We start from the raw sequence: 20347 nt of genomic DNA on the forward strand, positions 1-20347 counted from the left end.
AAATGCATCTGTTCATTAGAATCGAGATCCAAACAACCCCGATGCTCTCTTCCCGGGAGTGCTGGGAGGGTGGAGGGAAGACCTGCAAGGTAAAGAAAGAAGGGACTCACGATTATTGAAGAGGGACATTTTCGTTAATACTAATTTTGGGCAGGTGCAAGGTTTTAAGGTAAGTTTGAAAAACGTAATGTTTACAGGATAGAAATCCATTAAAAATAATGTTCTTGACAACTGAACCAATGACCCGGTTTCAAACTTGAGAATTCCATGTACTATGATAACCAGAGGAATAAAACTCAATAAATACACGCAGATCAGTGTTAACTGCTTAGGCCTTTGATCTTGTACTTTTACACAAATTTGCAAAAGCTTTTGTATGAAAACATACAACCTTAAGATAAATAATTCAAATTCAAGTACATTTATTTCTTTGTGATATACAGGTTACAAAAAGCGTTACAAAAAGTTCATATAGAATAACTGTAATCCTGACTCATGCAATAATTTGTGTATTGTATACATGCCATCCAATAAAATAATATCAGTCACAATACTAAAATAAACAAAATGTCAAAAATTAAGAAGAATGTAAACAATATACAACGTCAATTTCAAATGAAGTCTCTTATATTGTAGAATGTCATTTCATTGAGGTAATTAAGAACATTGTCTTAAGCTCTGAAGAATTATTGCAATTCCCTTTATTTCAATCGGAAGTTTGTTATAGACCTTCGATGCCATTACAACTACGCATAGAGTACATAACCAGAAATAGAGACGAAATGTAATTTAATTTATTTGAAAACTCTTCTGCCAAATCATTACTGTGACAACTGCGCTCTGATTGGCCAGCCCGAATTCGAAACAATTGACGTCAATTGTTCACTTCTAAACGACCAGTTCAACTTGAGCTTCGCTATAACGTGCGAAAATTGCAAAATTACATATTTAATTACCGAAGAAATGTGATTCTGTTTGTCTTGTAATTATGTGTTTTGCTGTTTTTCCCACACCACCGAATGGAACAGCCCCTATGGGTAGAGATATTATCTTTATTACAATAAATACAGAATATTTTTAGAATATTCAGAAACGTACACAGGTCAGTTGTTGGCGCTGTACTATTTCAGTTTTCTAATTTGTGATTGCAGCGCAAACGAAACTTGATATTTAAAAGTGATATGAGGCCCATTTACCTGATGAGTTGCCAGGGATGGATGGACCTTACTACGTCTATATTTCTCGTTATATACTCGATGTAACTATGCTTAACTCTAAGTAGAGCAGTTAATAGTTTTAATAATTTACACTGCTATTTCCTTCATAACATGTCAATAATCTATTACAATTTTATTTCATAGGTATACATATACGACAATCCTGACCCTGACTCAGGGTACAGGCCATGGTTAACACCGGTGGAAAGGATCCAGGGAGAAGCGTCAGTGTTTCTTGGCATTCCATATGCTAGGCCTCCAGTTTTGGAAGGGAGATTCAAGGTGAGGATGGCAGCATTAATTTTTGATTCTGCCTATTTTTGGTGAAAATTTAGATGTATTTAAAATTCGAGAATTATGTCTTTCTATGCTAACTAAGCCACGGAACGAACCAGCGGACCTCACGAATTTTTCAACGTGCTTGTTTGTTGGATCTTTGTATTTGGTTTTTAACGACTTTTTAACCGTAGATGGCGCATCTGTGGCTAAAAAGTCGTCATAGTGTCTGGCACGGTTTGCTTGAAGACGTCGGTTCGAATCCGGCCGCATCGAAGGATTTTTTTCTAAGTGTTCGTTCTTTGTATTAATAATTATAACAAACTACTGGAGTAATTGCACAAAAATAATTGAATATCAATTCAATACACATTACATTAATATAATGTATATATATTTACATTATAATAGTTTTTAACTGCCTCTGTGGCCGAACGGTTACCATGCTGGTCTGCCACGCAGAATTCCCGGGTTCGATTTCCGAGGCGGGAGAAATATTTGTATGGCCTCCATTTATTTATCTCGTGAACTTAGGTGTAATTTTGTCTGACGTGTCGTGTTGTGACGCGTCAGAACGGTATCGGTATCATACATTTAATATGGTTAGATTTATATTATTGTGTCGCAATCTGGCGTGACGGCTTGTGTTGTGTTGCATCAGAAGCGATCCCGATTAGCGTCAGGACTGCCGCGTCACGTCAGATCAGTTCAAGCTTCAAAATATTGTTGAAGTTACGTAGTCGTTGGATGGAAGTCCTATCCAAAATTCACGTATCACTTGAACGAACGCTGAAGTGCGTAGAATCGAAACGTATCGACTAATGAACAAAATCTTGGATTGTGAAATTTGACATTTAGTCGTCGAAAGTCTATTGAAAGAACTGTCAAAATTTTAGCAGAATACGTATGACTTGTCGTTTAGAGTCGATTTAGTTTGATTCATGTACCAGAATACGCTTTAACGACATTTGAATCGAACGACTTTAAAATTGGACTCGTTGACGTTCGCTGTCACACGTGAATACGAAAATGCAGTTCAACGACTAAATCGCTACGATATCGTAACGGTTTGATTATGTGAATCACCCCCCAGACAAGTGTGTACACGCCAGTGCTGTGTTGTGATGCGTCAGAGCCGAATAATGCCTTAAACGTTCCAAAATATTTATGAAATCTTTCATCATCGCTCTTTAATGAGATTGTGAAACTCGCGTTTAGTATCGCTTTTTTATTCCCTGGATGAACCCAATATGTTCTTTTTTCTTTCTTTTTTAGTATAGATGATGAATCATCACAAATTGTGTCTTCTTCATAATCTGAATCACAATCGGATGATTCAAGAGAAAACATTGCGAACGTATGAACTCTTCGAGAGCCACGACGGTATTGATTCAAAATATCGTCTGTGTACTGTATCTGTGTACCGTCTAGGCTCTCGGGTTTCTCTCAGAGTTTAAGGAGACTGGTATCAGGACTGTGGCATAACAGTACATTTACTCAAATATATTATATATATTTATATGCCCGTAAAAATATACATAATTTCAATAACAAAGAAGATATCCATAATATTAACCTTAGAGCTAAGTCCAAACTCATGGTACCACGATTTCGTTTAACCAAGGTAAACAACTCTTTTATGGGGAACTGTGTACGTTTTTACAATAAGATTCCGGAGCATATATTAAGTTTATCATTTCCTAAGTTTAAAAAGTACATTAAAAATATTTTGATCGAAAAATCATATCACAAAATTGAAGACTACGTGTAAGATAAGGATGTATGGAAAGACGACACGGCTCCAGAATCCACACAAATTTGATTCAAAGTGTATTCCATAGCATTTAAGTTTATTTGAAAAGAGCAATCCCTAGAGTTTCTTGCTCGTTCTTCTCAGGGAGGTCAGCGTAGTGAATGAGCAGTAGCTTAGCTTAAATGTGACATTTTCAAGTGTAAATTTATTTTACCTATGGAATAAATAATCTTTGACTTTGACGTCAGAAGGCGTAAGAACACGACATATAAATGTGAACGCTAGCCATGACGTCAGAGCGCGTCTCGACACGTTACGTCAGACAAATATAAACGCGGCTTTACGCGATTCAAAAAACGCGACTCACAACTCATAAGGTTACGTTCGTCTGGCCTTATCCTTATTCGCGATGACAGATGCTTTGTGACACAACTGTATTTTCTTTTATATGATCTGTAGTAAAACATCCTTTATCTCTTCTACGTATTTTAACTGAATAATGACTGACTCCATAATGTGTTGACCAGCCTCCTCGGCAGCATCCTGGATGGCAGCTAATGCAGGCCGTGGACTGGGGCCCAGCGTGTCCGCAACCCGAGCGCTTCACTGGCGCCACAAAGGGCGTCCGCGATATGGATGAGGACTGCCTGTATCTAAACATATTCTCGCCTAATGTAAGTTTTGAAAAACATACAATACTTACGTCAAACGTATTCGTTTAAACCTTGGAATTTATTCACGTTCTGCTGCTTTCCTTGTACTATAAAAGTAAAGAAACAAATGGATGGTGATAAGCAATAACGTGTCAACCAACTTGATGAGAACTTGAGTTTTGCGACAATGGCACCTAATGATTTTCTCGTTATTTTTGATTGTTTATTCTAAAATTTACTTATAAAATGAAAACGTTTGCTGTTCATTGTGCTTGTTGTTGTTGAATTATAGAAGTAAATTACAATGAATTGTAATTCATTGATGACAGATGTCTGTCCCGACCTGGCACCTTGTGACTTTTATTTATTTCCAAAAATTAAAAACCAGTTACGCGGTCAACGATTTTCTTCACCTGAAGAGGCTGTCGAAGAGTATGATAAATTTGTTTCAGAAATTGTCACGGAGGAGTGGCATAAATGTTTTCAAAATTGGTTCATTCGTACGAAAAAGGCATTAACGCTAACGGAGAATATTTTGAGAAACAATAAATTCATTTCTTACCATTTATAGTATTTTTTCTTATTCATTCTGGAAACTTATAGTGCGCCACACGTATATATGTAATGCCTGTATTAACGTTGTTTGCAATAAATAAATAAATAAAATTGTTTATCTACACACATCATAAACTCTCTATAATGTTCAAAAACTGCAAATTACGACCAGGCAAACTGTTTTGTTAGAACAAATTTCTTATCTATGAAAATGTTATTATTGCTTCATAATAACATCGAATTCGATGTTATTATTACATTCAAATTTCGAACATCTCTGAAAAACAAAACAATTTGATTGGACCTCAATTCTAATATCAGTCGAGATGAAGTTTTATTCGAAATGACATGTCAATAGCAAACGATTTTGACAATTTCACACGTTACTTGATATCGAACGATATCAAGGATTCTAGTTTTGTCTATGAATTAAAAAAATAAAAACTACGGTTGCGTGACATGTGTGAGAAAAGTTTTTATTTGCCGCCATTTCGCCAGTCGTGACATGCGGTTCCTGAACTCATCACAGAGAGCTTATAATATTAGATAATTATATTATTAGATAAAGCAGTTTAAAAAAGTTTTTGAAAACAAACCCTCACTCGTATTTTAATGCCTTTCGTTATGTAACATTGACTTAAAATGTACTATTAAACGCACGGACTTTTATTTTTTTTTAAAACTTACTACGTTGTGTTAATAGCGAAAAGCAAGAGTAGACCACTAAAAGTTTTAAGATAAGTAAGTTTATTTGTAAAATACAACTTATTTTTATTTATATAAAATTATTATTCACATTGACGAATTAATTTGTTTTGGAAACATAAATGGCAGGACTAGAAACATTAACACTTTGTTAACGATTACGCTTAAATTGAAAATTGCGTATGTATGTACTTATTTTAAAACGCAAACTTTTTGAAGTGCTTTTCGGCTAAACGCCTACCTCTAGTAATATGTTTTATTTAATAATATCACATGGGCGTGCACATGTGGATTTAATAATCAGTCATTTAAACGCGATGATTGTTATTTGGGCCAATGTTAATGATAATAATTTGAAAAATGTAAAAATTCGTCACCTTGCTGTCTCAAACTCATATTTTAAAGCTTCTTGAAGCATTAAGGGTCATATTCCAGGACTCTATTCAATGCTCAAGTCAGGATTGCACTGGAAACACAAGCACTGGAAATACGACTCTAATGGCAGGGACTTGAGTATGATTTCGAGTGCTTTAAACCATACTCAAATCCTGACTTGAGCATTGAGTAGAGTTCTAGAATACGACCCTAAGTCACTGAAATGCAAAAAATGGATTGTATATAAAAAAAATTGCAGACGTTTTCACATCACATTTCCTTCATATTCACACACCGGCTTTTACCTATTTTGAACCGACTTCAAAAAAGGAGGAGGTTCTCAATTCGACTGTTTTTTTTTTGTATGTATGTTACACAATACGAACTCCGGTATTTGTGAACCGATTTTCATGATTCTTTTTTTGTTGGTAGTGGGGTACGTCCATAGTGGTCCCATTTCATTTTGAAGAAAATCATCCACCTCGAAGGGTGGCTGTTCACGCATGAAGATTCATTTTTATAAATAGCGCCTAACTTTCATTTAGGAGCAATTACTTTAATGGTTGATTTTGCTATTTCTCCAATTCAAGGCGTTTTTCTCTCAATATTCTTTGTCTAGTGTCGTAGTGAGAATCTATTTTTATTATCTCCAGTGTCAAGCCCTGTATAGTGGCGAACTAGGGGATATTTCAACGACGCAATTCCACGTACTTTTGAGGTCGGTTTTTTTAGTACTCTGTACTGAGATTATTAAAGTAACGCATCCAAATTAACACCCTTGATAAGAAATTTAAAATAAATAGAAAATATTGCCATCTCCTCAATATTCTTTATAATACTCTTTATAAGATACGAGTTTGAGAAAGTAAGGCATCGAAATTATACTTATGCAAAACAAAAATAGTTATCTTACCATTACATTAAAGTATACCTATACTGTTTGATTGAGTATATCGTCTCACCGAACGGAAACAGCAATTATTCCGCTAATTGAGCACTGAGTTGCGAAAGCCGCCTTGTTTGTTCATCCGTTTTATTGATGAGATTCACCAAGAAAAAAGTCTGTCAACTCCGATCTTTTTGTATTTCGAATTAGTTCTGGTAATAATTGACAGAGTAACCATTGAGTTTTATTATAATAATAGAAGTTTTAGCAAACGCGTGACTGCATCGATACAAACCCGCGATTGCATCAACGTTATCGCGCGTTTGTATCGATGCAGTCGCGCGTTTTTATCGATGCAGTGTAGCGAACTCTAAGACGTAAACTCAACTTATTCACTAATTTAAGAGCTCTCATGCCAAAAAAGTTTTGACGTTGGCTCCGCCCAAATTTGTGAAACAAATATATGCCTGAAGTTCGCGTGACATGCGACAGGAGATGTTGAATTTTGCGCATTAAAAGTACCAAATTCGTTTTAGCGGAATAACTCTAAAACTAAAGGGATTAAAAAAATCCGTAGTGACAGTTCTCGATCATGCATAAATATAATTAATTATCTAATTTTTGTCCTAATAACCTGTAGCATTTCGAGGATGAATCGAAAAAATGTGAAAATTAGAGGTCATTTCGTGATTTTTATCTATCGAGGAAACTTTATTGTTTTATGTTTCTGATTAATGTCTATGCTTGAATATATCGTGTCGTCACTCATACAATATTTTATTTTTAACTTTAAAGTGGATATACCCCTCTAAAATCAAATCGAAGATTAGAAATTTTTCCTCTGCTCCCTCTTAAAAAAAATACGTCGATGGCCTTTAAACTTCTCGAATATATATTTTGTTAATCAATTTATTTCAAGTGTAATTTAAATACCTACCCATGAAACAAATTCCGAAACTCAGAGGTGCGAACCCGGATTCGAACCCTCTGTTTGAGAGGCATTAGGTCAAACATTCAGGCTACTGCGGCTTATTTATATTATACACACAGGCGCACAAACACACACTGTGTGTGTGTACACGCATATTGTTCGCTATACTTAGCTACTACATTATGTCAGTGACTGGTTTTTGTAGGGATTTGCTTTACCTGATTTTTCGCACGTACCAATGCTGTACATCAACAACGAGCTGCCGGCGCTTTTTTTAATTAGACCAATTTATTCCTTTGCAGCAAGCCGACCTTTCAACCGTGGCTTAATCCGAGCGTGGTTTTATAATTACCAACTGCACACGAATTCGGGTCACCCGCCAACGGCCATTTGTCTTTATTTTAAAGTAAACATAGGGAAATATTTAGGTCATCTTCAAAAATAAAATAGTTTATTGGACATGCAATACAACACAAAGAAAATAATATGCAAATTCATAATAATAATAATAAAAAACACTCGTCAAATGACAGTGAAGTACATTGTCTTCGCTGATATTCCGCCATAGCCCTTAATGGTCAGGAACACAATATATATATATATATATATATATATATATAATTAATCATACAGATACACATATACGCGTCAGAATACACTAAGAGCGACTTAGCAACGACGCAAACGCGATGCAGGTTTAACAATTGTAACCTTAACATGTCACATTTATTCCCAATAGTCATTTATTCAACTATTTTTACACCTATGTTTTTTCCTCATCAGATCTTTAGAAGTTCATTAACCCCATTTCCAAGATAGACAAATATTTTAAAGAGTATAAATGCAGAACATGCAATAACAAAACACTGATGTTATTTGTACTTTTATTCCTATAAAAAATTATCGACACCCGTGCAGAATTTGAAAGCTATTATATTGTCTATGGTTTTAAAACTAAAATATCATAATTTTACTGCTGTTTTTTTGTAATCCAACTAACACAGCTTTCCTGATACAAATCGGAAGTACTGCCACCTTACCTATTTCTGCCGCCAAGCAGTAATGTCAGCATTACTGTGTTCCGGTTTTGAACGGTAAGGATGTTGGTGAAATTACAGGCATATGGGACTTATCAATTTTGTCTCAGTGTGTCGGGCGCAGCGACAGTGCCCCTTAAGTCGCAAAGATCTGTTCTTTGCGACTTAAAGCTCTGTGTGGCACTGGAACTGTTATGGACAGGCGTGTAGTTTACCATCAGGCACACGACTTGTTGGTCCCGTCACTTGTATTATACAAAAAATTTTATGGACTCGTTGTCATTCTACAGAGACAATAACGAAGCACATTTTGTAATACGCATAATATAAGCGTAACACTCGTGGGAGTTAGGTGCGTTACAATTACGTGATTACTTGCGTATCGTATAAAAGACCCGGATGTTTGGTACGTTACAATTACAATAGCTATAAAAATTGAAGTAAATTAATTTCCTACTCCGAGAACCTTACGAAGGTTAAATCGTGTAAAATAACTGCGCTTGTGTCGAATATTTAATTGATAATAGCATATTTTTTTATAAAATTTCACCTTGTAGATCAGTGTTTTGTCGTCTTAGCCATTTTTTTTTATACTTTCTAAATTAGTAGTTGTTGAGAAAAAAAATAATTGAGGTTTGAAAGGCCCTCATAGAAAGTCTGTATTTCGTGAATAAAAACCGATATTATGTTTGATGAATTAATTAGTGTGAAGTTTTTTTACTTTAACGGCCTTAAGTGCGTGCGTATTTACAGATTTTTTTTAGTCATTCCAAGTTATAGTTCAATATTTTTTAAATATATCTCTCGGATCTGAGGGTCTAGTCTCGATCTCCGCCCAACATCCGTCCGAAACAATCACTGTCAAATAAATAATATTCGACAAAATTAAAAGACAAGTATCGAGTATGAAGCTTCATTCGCATCACGCGTCTTTTCATTTGGTCAAGTATTGCTTATTTGGCAGTAATTGTTTCGGACGGAGATCGAGACTAGACCTCCAGCTTTTCCACAAACAGTATTTCCTAATATAATTTATTAGATAAATAAATTAAATATCGCCGCCTTACTTTCTCAAACTCGTATCTTAAAGCACAAAGTTACTGATATGCAAAGAAAGGATTGTGTATACTTGCAGGCTGATTTAACATCACATTTCCTTTATATTCACACACTGACTTTTACCTATTCTTAAAGTAATGCATCCAAATTAAAACCCTTGATAAGAAATTTAAAATAAATAGAAATTTTTGCCATCTTCTGAATAATGACTCTTTATAAGACAGACACGAGTTTGTGGAAGTAGGCATTGATATCACGCCTTGAACCTCTGCAACTGCGTAGAGATGTTACATCGCTTAGCGCCTTTTACCGCATGTACCATGGTGAGTGCTCTGAAGAGCTGTTCAACCTCATCCCCCCTTCCCCGTTCCTGCTCAGAAGCACGCGTGCTGGCCTTCGTAGTCACCGTTTCACTACCTGCCGAATTCCATCGCGTACTAAAAGGTTCGGTGGCTCCTTTCTCTGCGGCACGGTTGACAAATAAGAACTCCCTTCCGGCACATGTCCTCCCTCCCTCATATGATATGGGATCCTTCAAACGAGGCGTGAAGAGGCATATTGTAGGCAGACAGGGTGGAGGTGGCTAGTGCAGTGAGGATTTCATCGCTGCACTAGGTTCCTTCGCGTTTGGATACCACTTTCCACTTATCATCAGGTGGAGTGGAGTCATTTGCCTGTCATGTAAAAAAAATATTGTACATAATAACTGAAAACACAAAGTCAAATAAGTTCAGTTTCGGTTTTTTCGTCACTAGTCGTGACGTCAAATCGACGATTGTCGTTTAAGCTTTTTCGAAATGAGCTGGTTTAAATTATTGAATTTAAATAGAAAGACATCATTTTGTATACAAATATTTTACGCGGTGGCGAGCAAGACGGTCACTGTAATCTCGTAGTAGAGGCACTGGTCTCAAACTAGGGAATAACCTGTAATATTTTATATCCCAATAGGTCCAATCGAACCCGGGATCTCCTCGTCCAACGCCCACAGTATAAAATCTGTTGGGACGTCTCGAGGTAGTCAAATATTTTTTTCATTTCAAAACCATCCCTTTGCATAAAATTAATAAAATAATTAAAACGCAACTACTATCACAAACTACTATCACAAATTCTGCCGTCCTTGGACTCATTCAGTGTGCAGGGCGAGTACGGCAGCGCGTGCGGCGGGTCTTGGCGTCTTCCATTTCACAGTGCCGAAGCGGCTGCTAACGGATAGATCCACACGTTGAAATCGCAAACAGACGCTAGACATCGAGTATATAACCCGAAATAGAGACGAAATAAGGGCCATATGTTCCTGGTAACACATTAGCGATACAGCTCTTATAAATATCAACTCCCGTTTGCACTGAAATATAGACAGGCCAACTACTGACCTGTGTGTACGTCTCCGTATATTCCAAAAAATATTCTGTATTTACTGTAATGAAGATAATATCTCTAACAATGCCGTGCTGTTCTATTCAGTGGTGTGGGAAAAATAACAAAACATCTAATTACAAAACAAACGGAATCACATTTCATCGGTAATTAAATATTGAATATGTAATTTTGCAATTTTCGCCCATTACAGCAAAGCTCAAGTTAACTGGTCCACCTCCACCACCAAGAACCTCCGTTTTTTGAAGTCGTTAAAAAATAATAAGTATGTTTCAAATTTAATTGCAATACTTTGTGAATCGAAGATTGTGCTCATTTTAGTTCTTCGATACTTGGAAACGTTACCCTGAAAAGTTGTGAATTTGGGCTTACGATTGCTTACAATTGCTTACGATTGCTTACGCAGTAAGGGTCGTTTTATTAGTTTTATGTGGTACATGCCTCATCACGCTTTAGGAAAGTATTTGGTTTAGTAAAGTCAGAAACATATATATATAGATAATTATTCGCTAGACTTAGTTATTTCTATTTAACTATAAGAATGAAACAGGACCACTGAAATCTTAGCTGGCTCAAACGTGCCCATAACGCTGGCAGTATTACCGCGCTGAAAAGCCAACGAAATTTGTTGCACCAAGTAAAATCCAGAGCGTGGATCATAGCCTCTTTTTTCTAAGCCAACTTCCTGATGAGTTCTTTGGCCTCCGCACCCCAAGTTCCCGCAGTCTCCACTGCAACTGGCATAAAATCGTACATCGGCTTCAAGGCACTGTACTTGGCATGTTTAAATTTTGCCGCATAGTCTGCAGCTGGCAGATCTGGTGTTTGTGACTCAGGTGTAACTGTACAAACGTGCTGACACACGTAGCGTAATAGATAAAATAAAGTTTAGTGTCCTACCACACACGAACAAAAATACGAAATAATTAACAAAAGAAAAAAGAGACTTCAAACAGAAATAGTAAAATTGTCAGTGAAATCGAACAAACAAAAAAAAGGAATTATTTATACCATTTTATATTTATAAATTTACGCTATACTAGCACTATAGTGGTGCTTTGTCATTTGTTATGTAATATTTATAACACTTCCGGACACATAATTCGAGCCACAGCGCATTTTTAGTATTAAGCGCCCTAAGCTTAAACAATGTTTGATTGATCAAAAACTATTATGCAATTTTGAAACTAGTGTACTAAGCGTCTTTTCCATAAGCCCTTGTTGGGAATTTGGATTTGCAACAAAGGGAAAACTTTTTCTTCGATTATAACACTATTTTTGTATTCTAGCTCTTTACGACAAAAATGCGAGTATATTTCATTTATTAAAAGTAAATTTATTTTCAGACGGAGGCGGGAGCAACGGCGCAAAAGTACCCCGTAATGGTCTACATCCACGGCGGGCAGTTCATGTCCGGGGCTTCGAACCTGTTCCCCGCGCACGTGATGGCTGCTTTTTACAACGTCGTCGTTGTATCCATCAACTATCGACTTGGAGCGCTTGGTAAGTTAAATAGTTTACTAAAACTAATGCTTTATTTTAACAGAATCCAAAATGACTGATGGTTATGTGGAAGATTGTTCTTATAAATATTTGCGATGCCGCTGCCAATGAATAGATAATAAGAAAAAAACAAAAATAACTTTATTTCAGACTTCAAAAGGTATTCTATACAAAAGCGTTAGTAAAACAAAATTAAATTCTTAGGGAAGTAAGTGTTATACCCCGTCCAACCATTTATATCACTTTTGACAGCTCGAATTCTAATCAATCAGTGATGTCCTAATGCGTTTCCGATTCGATTTTTTATAACAATGAATTTTATTTATGAAAAATTTTTAATCGTGAATGTGAGCGGGTTCAAAACAGAAGATATTCTCTGATTGGGATCGTGATGTTGTGTTTGACAATTTGTGTACTCAAGAATTAATAATTAATGTTAATGAGGATTCAAGTGATGATTCCCGTTCATATGGAGAAGAATCAGACGATTCATTCATTTCAGATAAACAGTAAGAAATTATTATATTTGACAGGTACCAAAATTTAACAACTTGAATAGTCTTCGTTACATAATCTGTTGGCTCGATAAATATCGGAGCTGAAGAGCACGTCGCTTCACTAAAATTAAAAAATAAAAGAGTCCAGCAAGTATTGCATTTATTTGTCTATGGTTGTTGTCAATAATTACGGAGCTTCAGAGGCACGCATGTGTCAAAAGTGAAATAACTGGTTGGATGGAGAAAATGTAAAATCAGAAACATTAACATTAAAACAGTCAAACTGGCATAAAATCGGCGTGTTTATTTATAAAGTATGTTGTATTTTAATGAACTATCAGATTCCTTGTTAATTATTTTCTAGATTTCCGTAAAATTCATATGAATGACGTTCCTGGTTAGGTAAATCTAAAATATGCGATTGTTTTTCTCTAACATTCTTAGGGTTGACGGCTAATGTAAACGTTAAGTATAAAAAACGGTGAGATTTACTACCATCGAGTATGTAACCAGAAACAGAGACGAAATAAGGGCCATCCATCTGGCAACTTATCAGGCAAATGGGCCTTAAGTCACTTTTAAATACCAACTCTCGTTTGCACTGAAATCAAAAATTAGAAAGCTGAAATAGTACAGCGCCAACAACAGACCTGTGTGTACGTAGCCGTATATTCTAAAAATATTCTGTACTTATTGTAATAAAGATAATATCTCTAACAATGAGGGGCTGTTCCATTCGGTGCTGTGGGGAAAACAGCAAAACATCTAATTACAAAACAAACGGACATTTCATCGGTAATTAAGTATTTAATATGTAATTTTTAATTTTTATAGCAAATTTATAGCAAAGCACAAGTTAAACTGGTCAATTTGAAGTGAAACAATTTGACGATACCCGTCAATTCTTTCTAATTCGGGTTGGCCAATCTAAGCGCAGTAATGATATGGCAGAATAGTTTTCAAACAAATTAAACGACATTTCGTCTCTATTTCTGGTTATATGAACCTGTAATGTACAAAGGTTGATTTAAGCGTGAATGTCATGTCACGCTGATCACGCCACCGCCATCGAAAACTATCAAACACCGCCGCCAAATATTTTACGATGCCAATCACACGTCTAGTGTTTTATTTTACCAGTCTTTATCTTTTTAGTGTATGGATATCATACATTAATGGCGTATTGATGATTTCAAATTAGGAGACTAATGCTCGTATTCCAGAACTCTACTCAATGCTCAAGTCAGGATTTGAGCAGACTTGAGTATGATTTCAAGCACTGGAAATACGACCCTAATGGCAAGGCCTTGAGTATGATTTTCAGTGCTCACTGCAATACTCAAGTCCTGACTTGAGTATTGAGTAGAGTTCTGGAATACGACACTAAGTAGCAAGCCTGTAGCTCAGTAAAATGTCGCAGCTGATTTCTACAGCCTGGCATATACGAAAACGAGCCAAAATACATCTAGTCTAGCCTTTAGGCAGTGACCATATTTATCGCACGTGTAAATTCGCTTTCGCTCTTATTGCATGGACATAAAACTTTTTTGACCGGTTCTGTGGTGATTCCCCAACATAAAAAAAATAAAAAACCTGGAAGAAAAACTTATTTTTCAAATTTTTATATTGCATTACATCATCCGCATACGCTAACCAATCAACATCCGCTTCTAAGGATTGCTTTGACAAGAGTTATAAAGTTTGTTGCGTAAAGTGGGAAGTGCGAATACGTGACAAAAATTAACAAGAGGAGAAAGTTCTTCGTTGCAAATACTCCGTACATCTCTTCACTGACTGTCGTATCCGACATTTTTAACCGACTTCAAAAAAGGAGGAAGTTCTTAATTCGACTGTTTTTTTTGTGTGCATGTTTGTGACTCGATTTTGATGATTCTTTTTTGTTTGAAAGAGGTTACCTCATTATTGGTCCCAAAATAACTTATTGATAGAACGTGATTGGCACGGAATACAGGTCAAGTTGTGAAGTACTAAATCGAAAAAACGTTCTGGAACATTTTCCTGTCCAATTTCTTGAACCTATGAAACAAAGTGATAACCAGCACAACAGCAGTTTTTGTGGGTTGGAGACGTCCCTCGTCTTCGTGTCAAGCTTTTTCGATAGCAGATTGCATAATTTTATTATCTTAGGGGAGCTTACAGCGACTTTTACAATATGGATTTAATATAAATAATCAGATGCTTATTAAAAGCTTCCGCATATGAAAATGAGAAAATAACACTGCCCTAAATAACTAAATAAGATTTCTATGCGACAGTCGTCATTGAGTTGGTTAAATGAAACATCATTTAATGATCTTGGTAGATAACTATTCATTCTAAAATTAGTACAACTAAATGGAACACGAAGCAAATTATTCTTACGAATATCAAATGGTAGTCAGCTTTGTTACTGGATAAGTGGTATAATTGTTTCAAGAAATGATAATGTAAGCTAGCCAGCTCCAATATAATAATAATGGTTAGACAACCACACTAATTACCTGGTTTCAAAAGGTCTATAGAGAATTACCTGTACACTGAGGCAGCAACGGAATTCACACTGGTACACTAACTAGGATACAATTTGCATAGTACAGCTCCTTGTGAAAGAGTTCACCCATATTACCTATTGCTGCCAAGCAGTAATGTGAGTATAACTGCGTTCTGATTTTGAAGGGTTATGAGTGCTGGTGAAGTACGTGCATATGGACTTGTTATCTTATGTCACAGAGTGACAGCCTAGCTGCAGTGCCCCTCAATTCTTCGGAATTTAATGCTCTGAGTGGCATCACAATTATTGAAAGCATGTGACTTGCATTTCCCGTTACTTGACAATCTTAAAAAATACTCCTCTGAAGACAAATTTTGATAAGCATCTTTTGACAAGCAATTTTCATGTTCCAGGCTTCCTTTCCACAGGCGACGAGAATTCTCCCGGGAACTACGGTATACTAGATCAGGCAATGGCCCTGCGCTGGATATACGACAACATCGAGCCGTTCAACGGTGACCGCCACTCCGTGACACTGTTCGGGCCCGGCGCCGGCGCCGCCTCCGCCGGCCTCTTGGCCGTCGCGCCACAGACGAGGGATATCGTCACTAAAGTTATAGCTCAGGTCAATAAGCATCTTTCAATTTTAGTCAGGAAGTACTGTTTTGATACGGCACGTGTCGTTTGTCGGTTCTTGAACTTGGGTCTCTGGCCCCGGTTGTCTGTGCCATAGCCGGAGAGTACTTCCTCTCTCATCTAAAAAATTCAAATTGCGTCAAAAAATAATTTCATTAAAAGGGCACTGTTGAATATACTTAGGTCGTCCATCTTTGATCATGTTATCTTACAATAGTTACTCAGTTAAAACTTGTATTATAGAAGTTAGCAAACAGTTAAGTCGAATTACGTGGCCGTATACCAATCATAGGTGTGTCCGATACGCTCTTTGATGTTTGTATTAATATATTTATTAAAAAAAACAATATGTTATGAATCTTATAAATTATAAATTTAAAAAATCTCTAAATTATAATTAACGAATAAAAAGAATGTGAAGTAGGTAGGCATTGACTTACAATTATATGGACGTCGGGTCCGCGCTAAAAAGTGTCCGCACTTGTAAGGCGCTAAAATCGTATACAGAGCGCCAAACTCCGCTTTAGTCTTCATTTGTTCGGCTGACAGCGCGATACTGCGATGACATTACAATTTAAATTTCGAATAGGTTGACTTGGGACATTTTTTTCGTGGTTTTTGTATTAGACCCGTCGTCCATTTATATGTAAGTCAATGTAGGTAGGTTACAAAAATAATGTGATTACGCGGTGACCACTCGAAAAAGTGAGAGAGCTCTTTTTCTCTCTCTAAAGGACACTTTGCATTTGGCCGCTGATGTCCTTGACTGCGCCACTTGACGAAAAAGCGAGTTGAAGGCTCTTAACCCTTTAACAATAAACTAAAGGCGCCCAGTGGGCACGGACTTCGGCTCAGGGCGCTACATGGGACTTCCGCCAGAAGGGCGTATTGTATGAGAGAGGAGTGAACTCACGTTTTCTCGCTGCCATTATACCATTCGGTTTGGTGGCTGCTGAGCTCTCTCCCTTACTCTCCTCTATCTCCAACGATATACATTACTTACAGAGCGGCTCAGCGCTCGCCGACTGGGCGTTGATTGAGGATAAGTTCCGCGTGCAGAACACGTCGTTGGTGTTCGGCCGTTTGCTGGGTTGCCCCATCGACTCTTCGTGGAAACTCGTCAACTGCCTACGAATGGGGCGCAGCTTCTACGAGCTCGGCGATGCAGAGTTTCAGGTATGTACTCACAGATTACTAAACTTAATAGTTACTACGTAACAGATACATCACTTTCATACAACATCGAATAATAGTCTACTGAATCTGACTAATGGACACCAGGCGCTCATTACAAGGAAAAAGGAACCTAAGCATGCGCTCAGAGAAGTGAAAATAACGTTTGCCGGCCGTGTGCAGTCGTGCGGAGCCGAATGTTCATAAATGAAAGACTTGTATGAGCGCTTGCACCAACGTCGGCGCACTCAGCGGTAGGCACTTATCGCGTCACCTTGAGCGAGTGACGGAGCCCTAACGTAGTTCAAATTAAAATTCACTTATTTCTTTGTGACACACAATTTGTCAAGGCGTTGCAAGAATGCATATTGACTCACTGTGATCCGCTTTGCGGCATATTCATCACTCATGTAATATATATTATCTTGTACATTCCAATCGGCAAATTATTATAATATGTTTAACGAACATTATCTAGTGTAAAATATAAAATTAAATAAATGAAATATATGAAACTTAAAACAACATCTATAAAACCCCGATACAAAACCGCGTACTTCAAACAGTCACCATTTGTGAACCAACAAATCGTCGAGATCAATTATTAGTAGGTCACAACACGAAACGTTTAATCGATGTTTACCTAAAACTGACATACGTCTTTCATTGAAGATTGACATTTCAAATTAACCATTTGTTTTCCTTAGTTTGTAACTTTTAAATTTATTTTGAAATTGAAGTAAAATATTTTGATACGAAATATATATGTTTTTTCTCTAAGTCTAGAAAAGTGACAACAGATGTTCTTAAGGGGCCGTGCCGGTTATATTATATGGCTAAATATGTAGCGTTTGCCACCAGCGGCGTGAACGAGCTTCGCAAAGTTGGGTGTGTCGTGCCGGTCATTCTAACCCACCCACAGCCCCAATAGGTAGATGAGATACCGGTCATTTTGCTCAGTTTGGGAGCTACAATGCCAGAAACAGACCTTCGGATACATAAGCAAAAGTTTCAAACTTATAACTTTTTAAAACTTTGTTGTGAGCTCGTTATGAGCAATGAGTTTTTTGTAAGATATTGTGATTGCTGCCATTCCACAGCCTCAAGTGGGATTCATCCCATGGGGGCCAGTGCTGGAGAACAACTTCACGTTCCCGGGTGACGAGTGGTACGAGGGCTGGCGCGAGCGCGACTGGCACTTCTTGGACACCAAGCCGGAAGACTTGATCCAGAGGAGGCTGTTCAACCCTGCTTTGCGCTACATGACGGGGGTCACTACACAGGAGGCTGCATATTATTTGTGTAAGGGCGTATATGGACGGAACATTTAATTATTTTGCAGTGGTACTACGTGTACGTACACTACACTACTACACACACCTACCGACTTTACTTTTGTTACCGCGGCTGGCACCACACAAAGTATCTCAATATTTAGTGCTCTTTTTATTATACATACATATACTTCACGCCTTTTTCCCATCGGGGTAGGCAGAGACAACAGTCTTCCACTTGCTACGGTCCTGACACACATCTTTCGCCTCATCAACACGCATCAATGCTTTCATACACGCTCGTCGGTTAAGGGTACTCTTGACCTGGCCCTTCTTTAGGATGGCCTCAATTTGGTCATGATAAGTTCTCCTTGGTCGGCCCATACCAACTTGCCCGCTCACACTCGCCTTATAAATCTGTTTCGTCACTCTTCTTTCATTCATTCTCTCTACATGTCCGAACCATCTAAGCATCCCTTTCTCTATCTCTGTCACTATATCTTCTTCCAGGCCGCAACGCTCTCTTATCACACTGTTCCGTAATTTATCCATCCGAGTCACTCCAGCCATACTCCTCAAAGCTCTCATTTCTACTGCATTAATTCCACTTTCATGCTTCTTCTGCCAAACCCAACATTCACTACCATACATAAGTGTAGGAACCAGCACCCCCCATGCACAGCCAATCGTGCCTTTTTAGACACTTTCTGGCTGCCCATGAAGGTATGCAAGGCACCATTCACCTGATTCTCTGCGTTCACTCTTCTTTCAATGTCTCTCACATTTTATATCAGACGTAAACATAGAACCCAAATACACAAACTCTCACTTGATCCACTTTTTCTCCTTCAATCAATATCGTACAAATCGATTTTTATTATTTGTGTGCTTAGTTCCTGTTTTTTGTATATACATTTTTCTTTTGTGTTTCTTTGTGTTTTTCTTTCGTAATTATTTATTTATACAGTGTGTTAGGGCACGCACTGTACAAACTTTAAGGGGGTGTTTAGTATTCAATATTATGTGAAAAACACTAATACATGTGGGGTCAAAACTCGACTCCCTAGGAATGGCAGCCATTTTGATTTGTTATACTTAGTTTACTAGACGTTTGTTCTAAAATTATCATATAATGAGAAGTAAAAGCAGTACGAACATAAAAAATATAAGCTAAGATTAGCGGCAATTGAATAAAATATCTGTCATGTACATAAAAAAGTGGGGGATTGCCTAAAAAGATAATGAATGTAAATTTTTACCAGAAAAACTGCCAAAAAAACTAAGTTTTTGTAATTTAATCCTAAAATAACCAAATTAAGGTACTGTTTTTGTGTATGAGTTTTAAAGTTCTTCAGCTGTTCTTAAAAACAATACCAAAATCATAATCGTATGTCCGCAATTCTAAAAGTTACAGCTTCTGCAACATAACGGTTCCGAGAGCGATAAGTAAATTTCTTCTTCTTCTTCTTCTTCTTATTCTTCTTCTTCTTCTTCTTCTTCAATTAAATGCTATAGAATGTACGTAGTCTTCAATTTTGTAAGGTGACTTTTCGATCAAAATATGTTTAATGTAGTTCTTAAACTTAGGAAATAATAAACTTAATATATGCCGAATCTTATTGTAAAAACGGGCATTTACGGGCAATTACGGGCATATAAAATATTTGAGTAAGTAAGAGAAATTGCAACAACAACAAAAATATGCTTATAAATTAATTTAAAATATATTCTCTTCTCATTATAATCTTTTTTCCAGACAACAACAAATCGCTAGCCCCAAGATTCGAAATCAACGAGCCATGGTTCAACCAGAAGATCAACGAACTAGTACTACGTTACAACTACACGCTAAATCCTCGCGGCGTATACGAAGCCGTTCGATATATGTACACCTACCATCCTGACCCTCATAATGTTAGTGCCATACGCGACCAGTATATTCA

General features: G+C 37.0%; 1 protein-coding gene across 1 annotated transcript in view; it reads left to right on the forward strand.

Moving 5' to 3' along the window:
• Positions 1–20342, forward strand: part of LOC113229906 (neuroligin-3-like) — a gene marked incomplete at its 3' end in the record, with an annotated part of 161969 nt that extends 141627 nt beyond the window's left edge. The window contains exons 2-9 of the mRNA XM_026463598.1: positions 20–169; positions 1362–1499; positions 3774–3920; positions 12177–12333; positions 15735–15946; positions 16963–17133; positions 18231–18432; positions 20161–20342. Of these exons, the coding sequence (XP_026319383.1) occupies positions 20–169; positions 1362–1499; positions 3774–3920; positions 12177–12333; positions 15735–15946; positions 16963–17133; positions 18231–18432; positions 20161–20342 (1359 nt within the window). The remainder of the gene's footprint in view (positions 1–19; positions 170–1361; positions 1500–3773; positions 3921–12176; positions 12334–15734; positions 15947–16962; positions 17134–18230; positions 18433–20160) is intronic.
• Positions 20343–20347: the final 5 nt, after the last annotated feature.

The sequence above is a fragment of the Hyposmocoma kahamanoa genome, unplaced genomic scaffold, assembly GCF_003589595.1.
Source record: "Hyposmocoma kahamanoa isolate Upper Pololo Valley unplaced genomic scaffold, ASM358959v1 63, whole genome shotgun sequence".
Taxonomy (NCBI): domain Eukaryota; kingdom Metazoa; phylum Arthropoda; class Insecta; order Lepidoptera; family Cosmopterigidae; genus Hyposmocoma; species Hyposmocoma kahamanoa.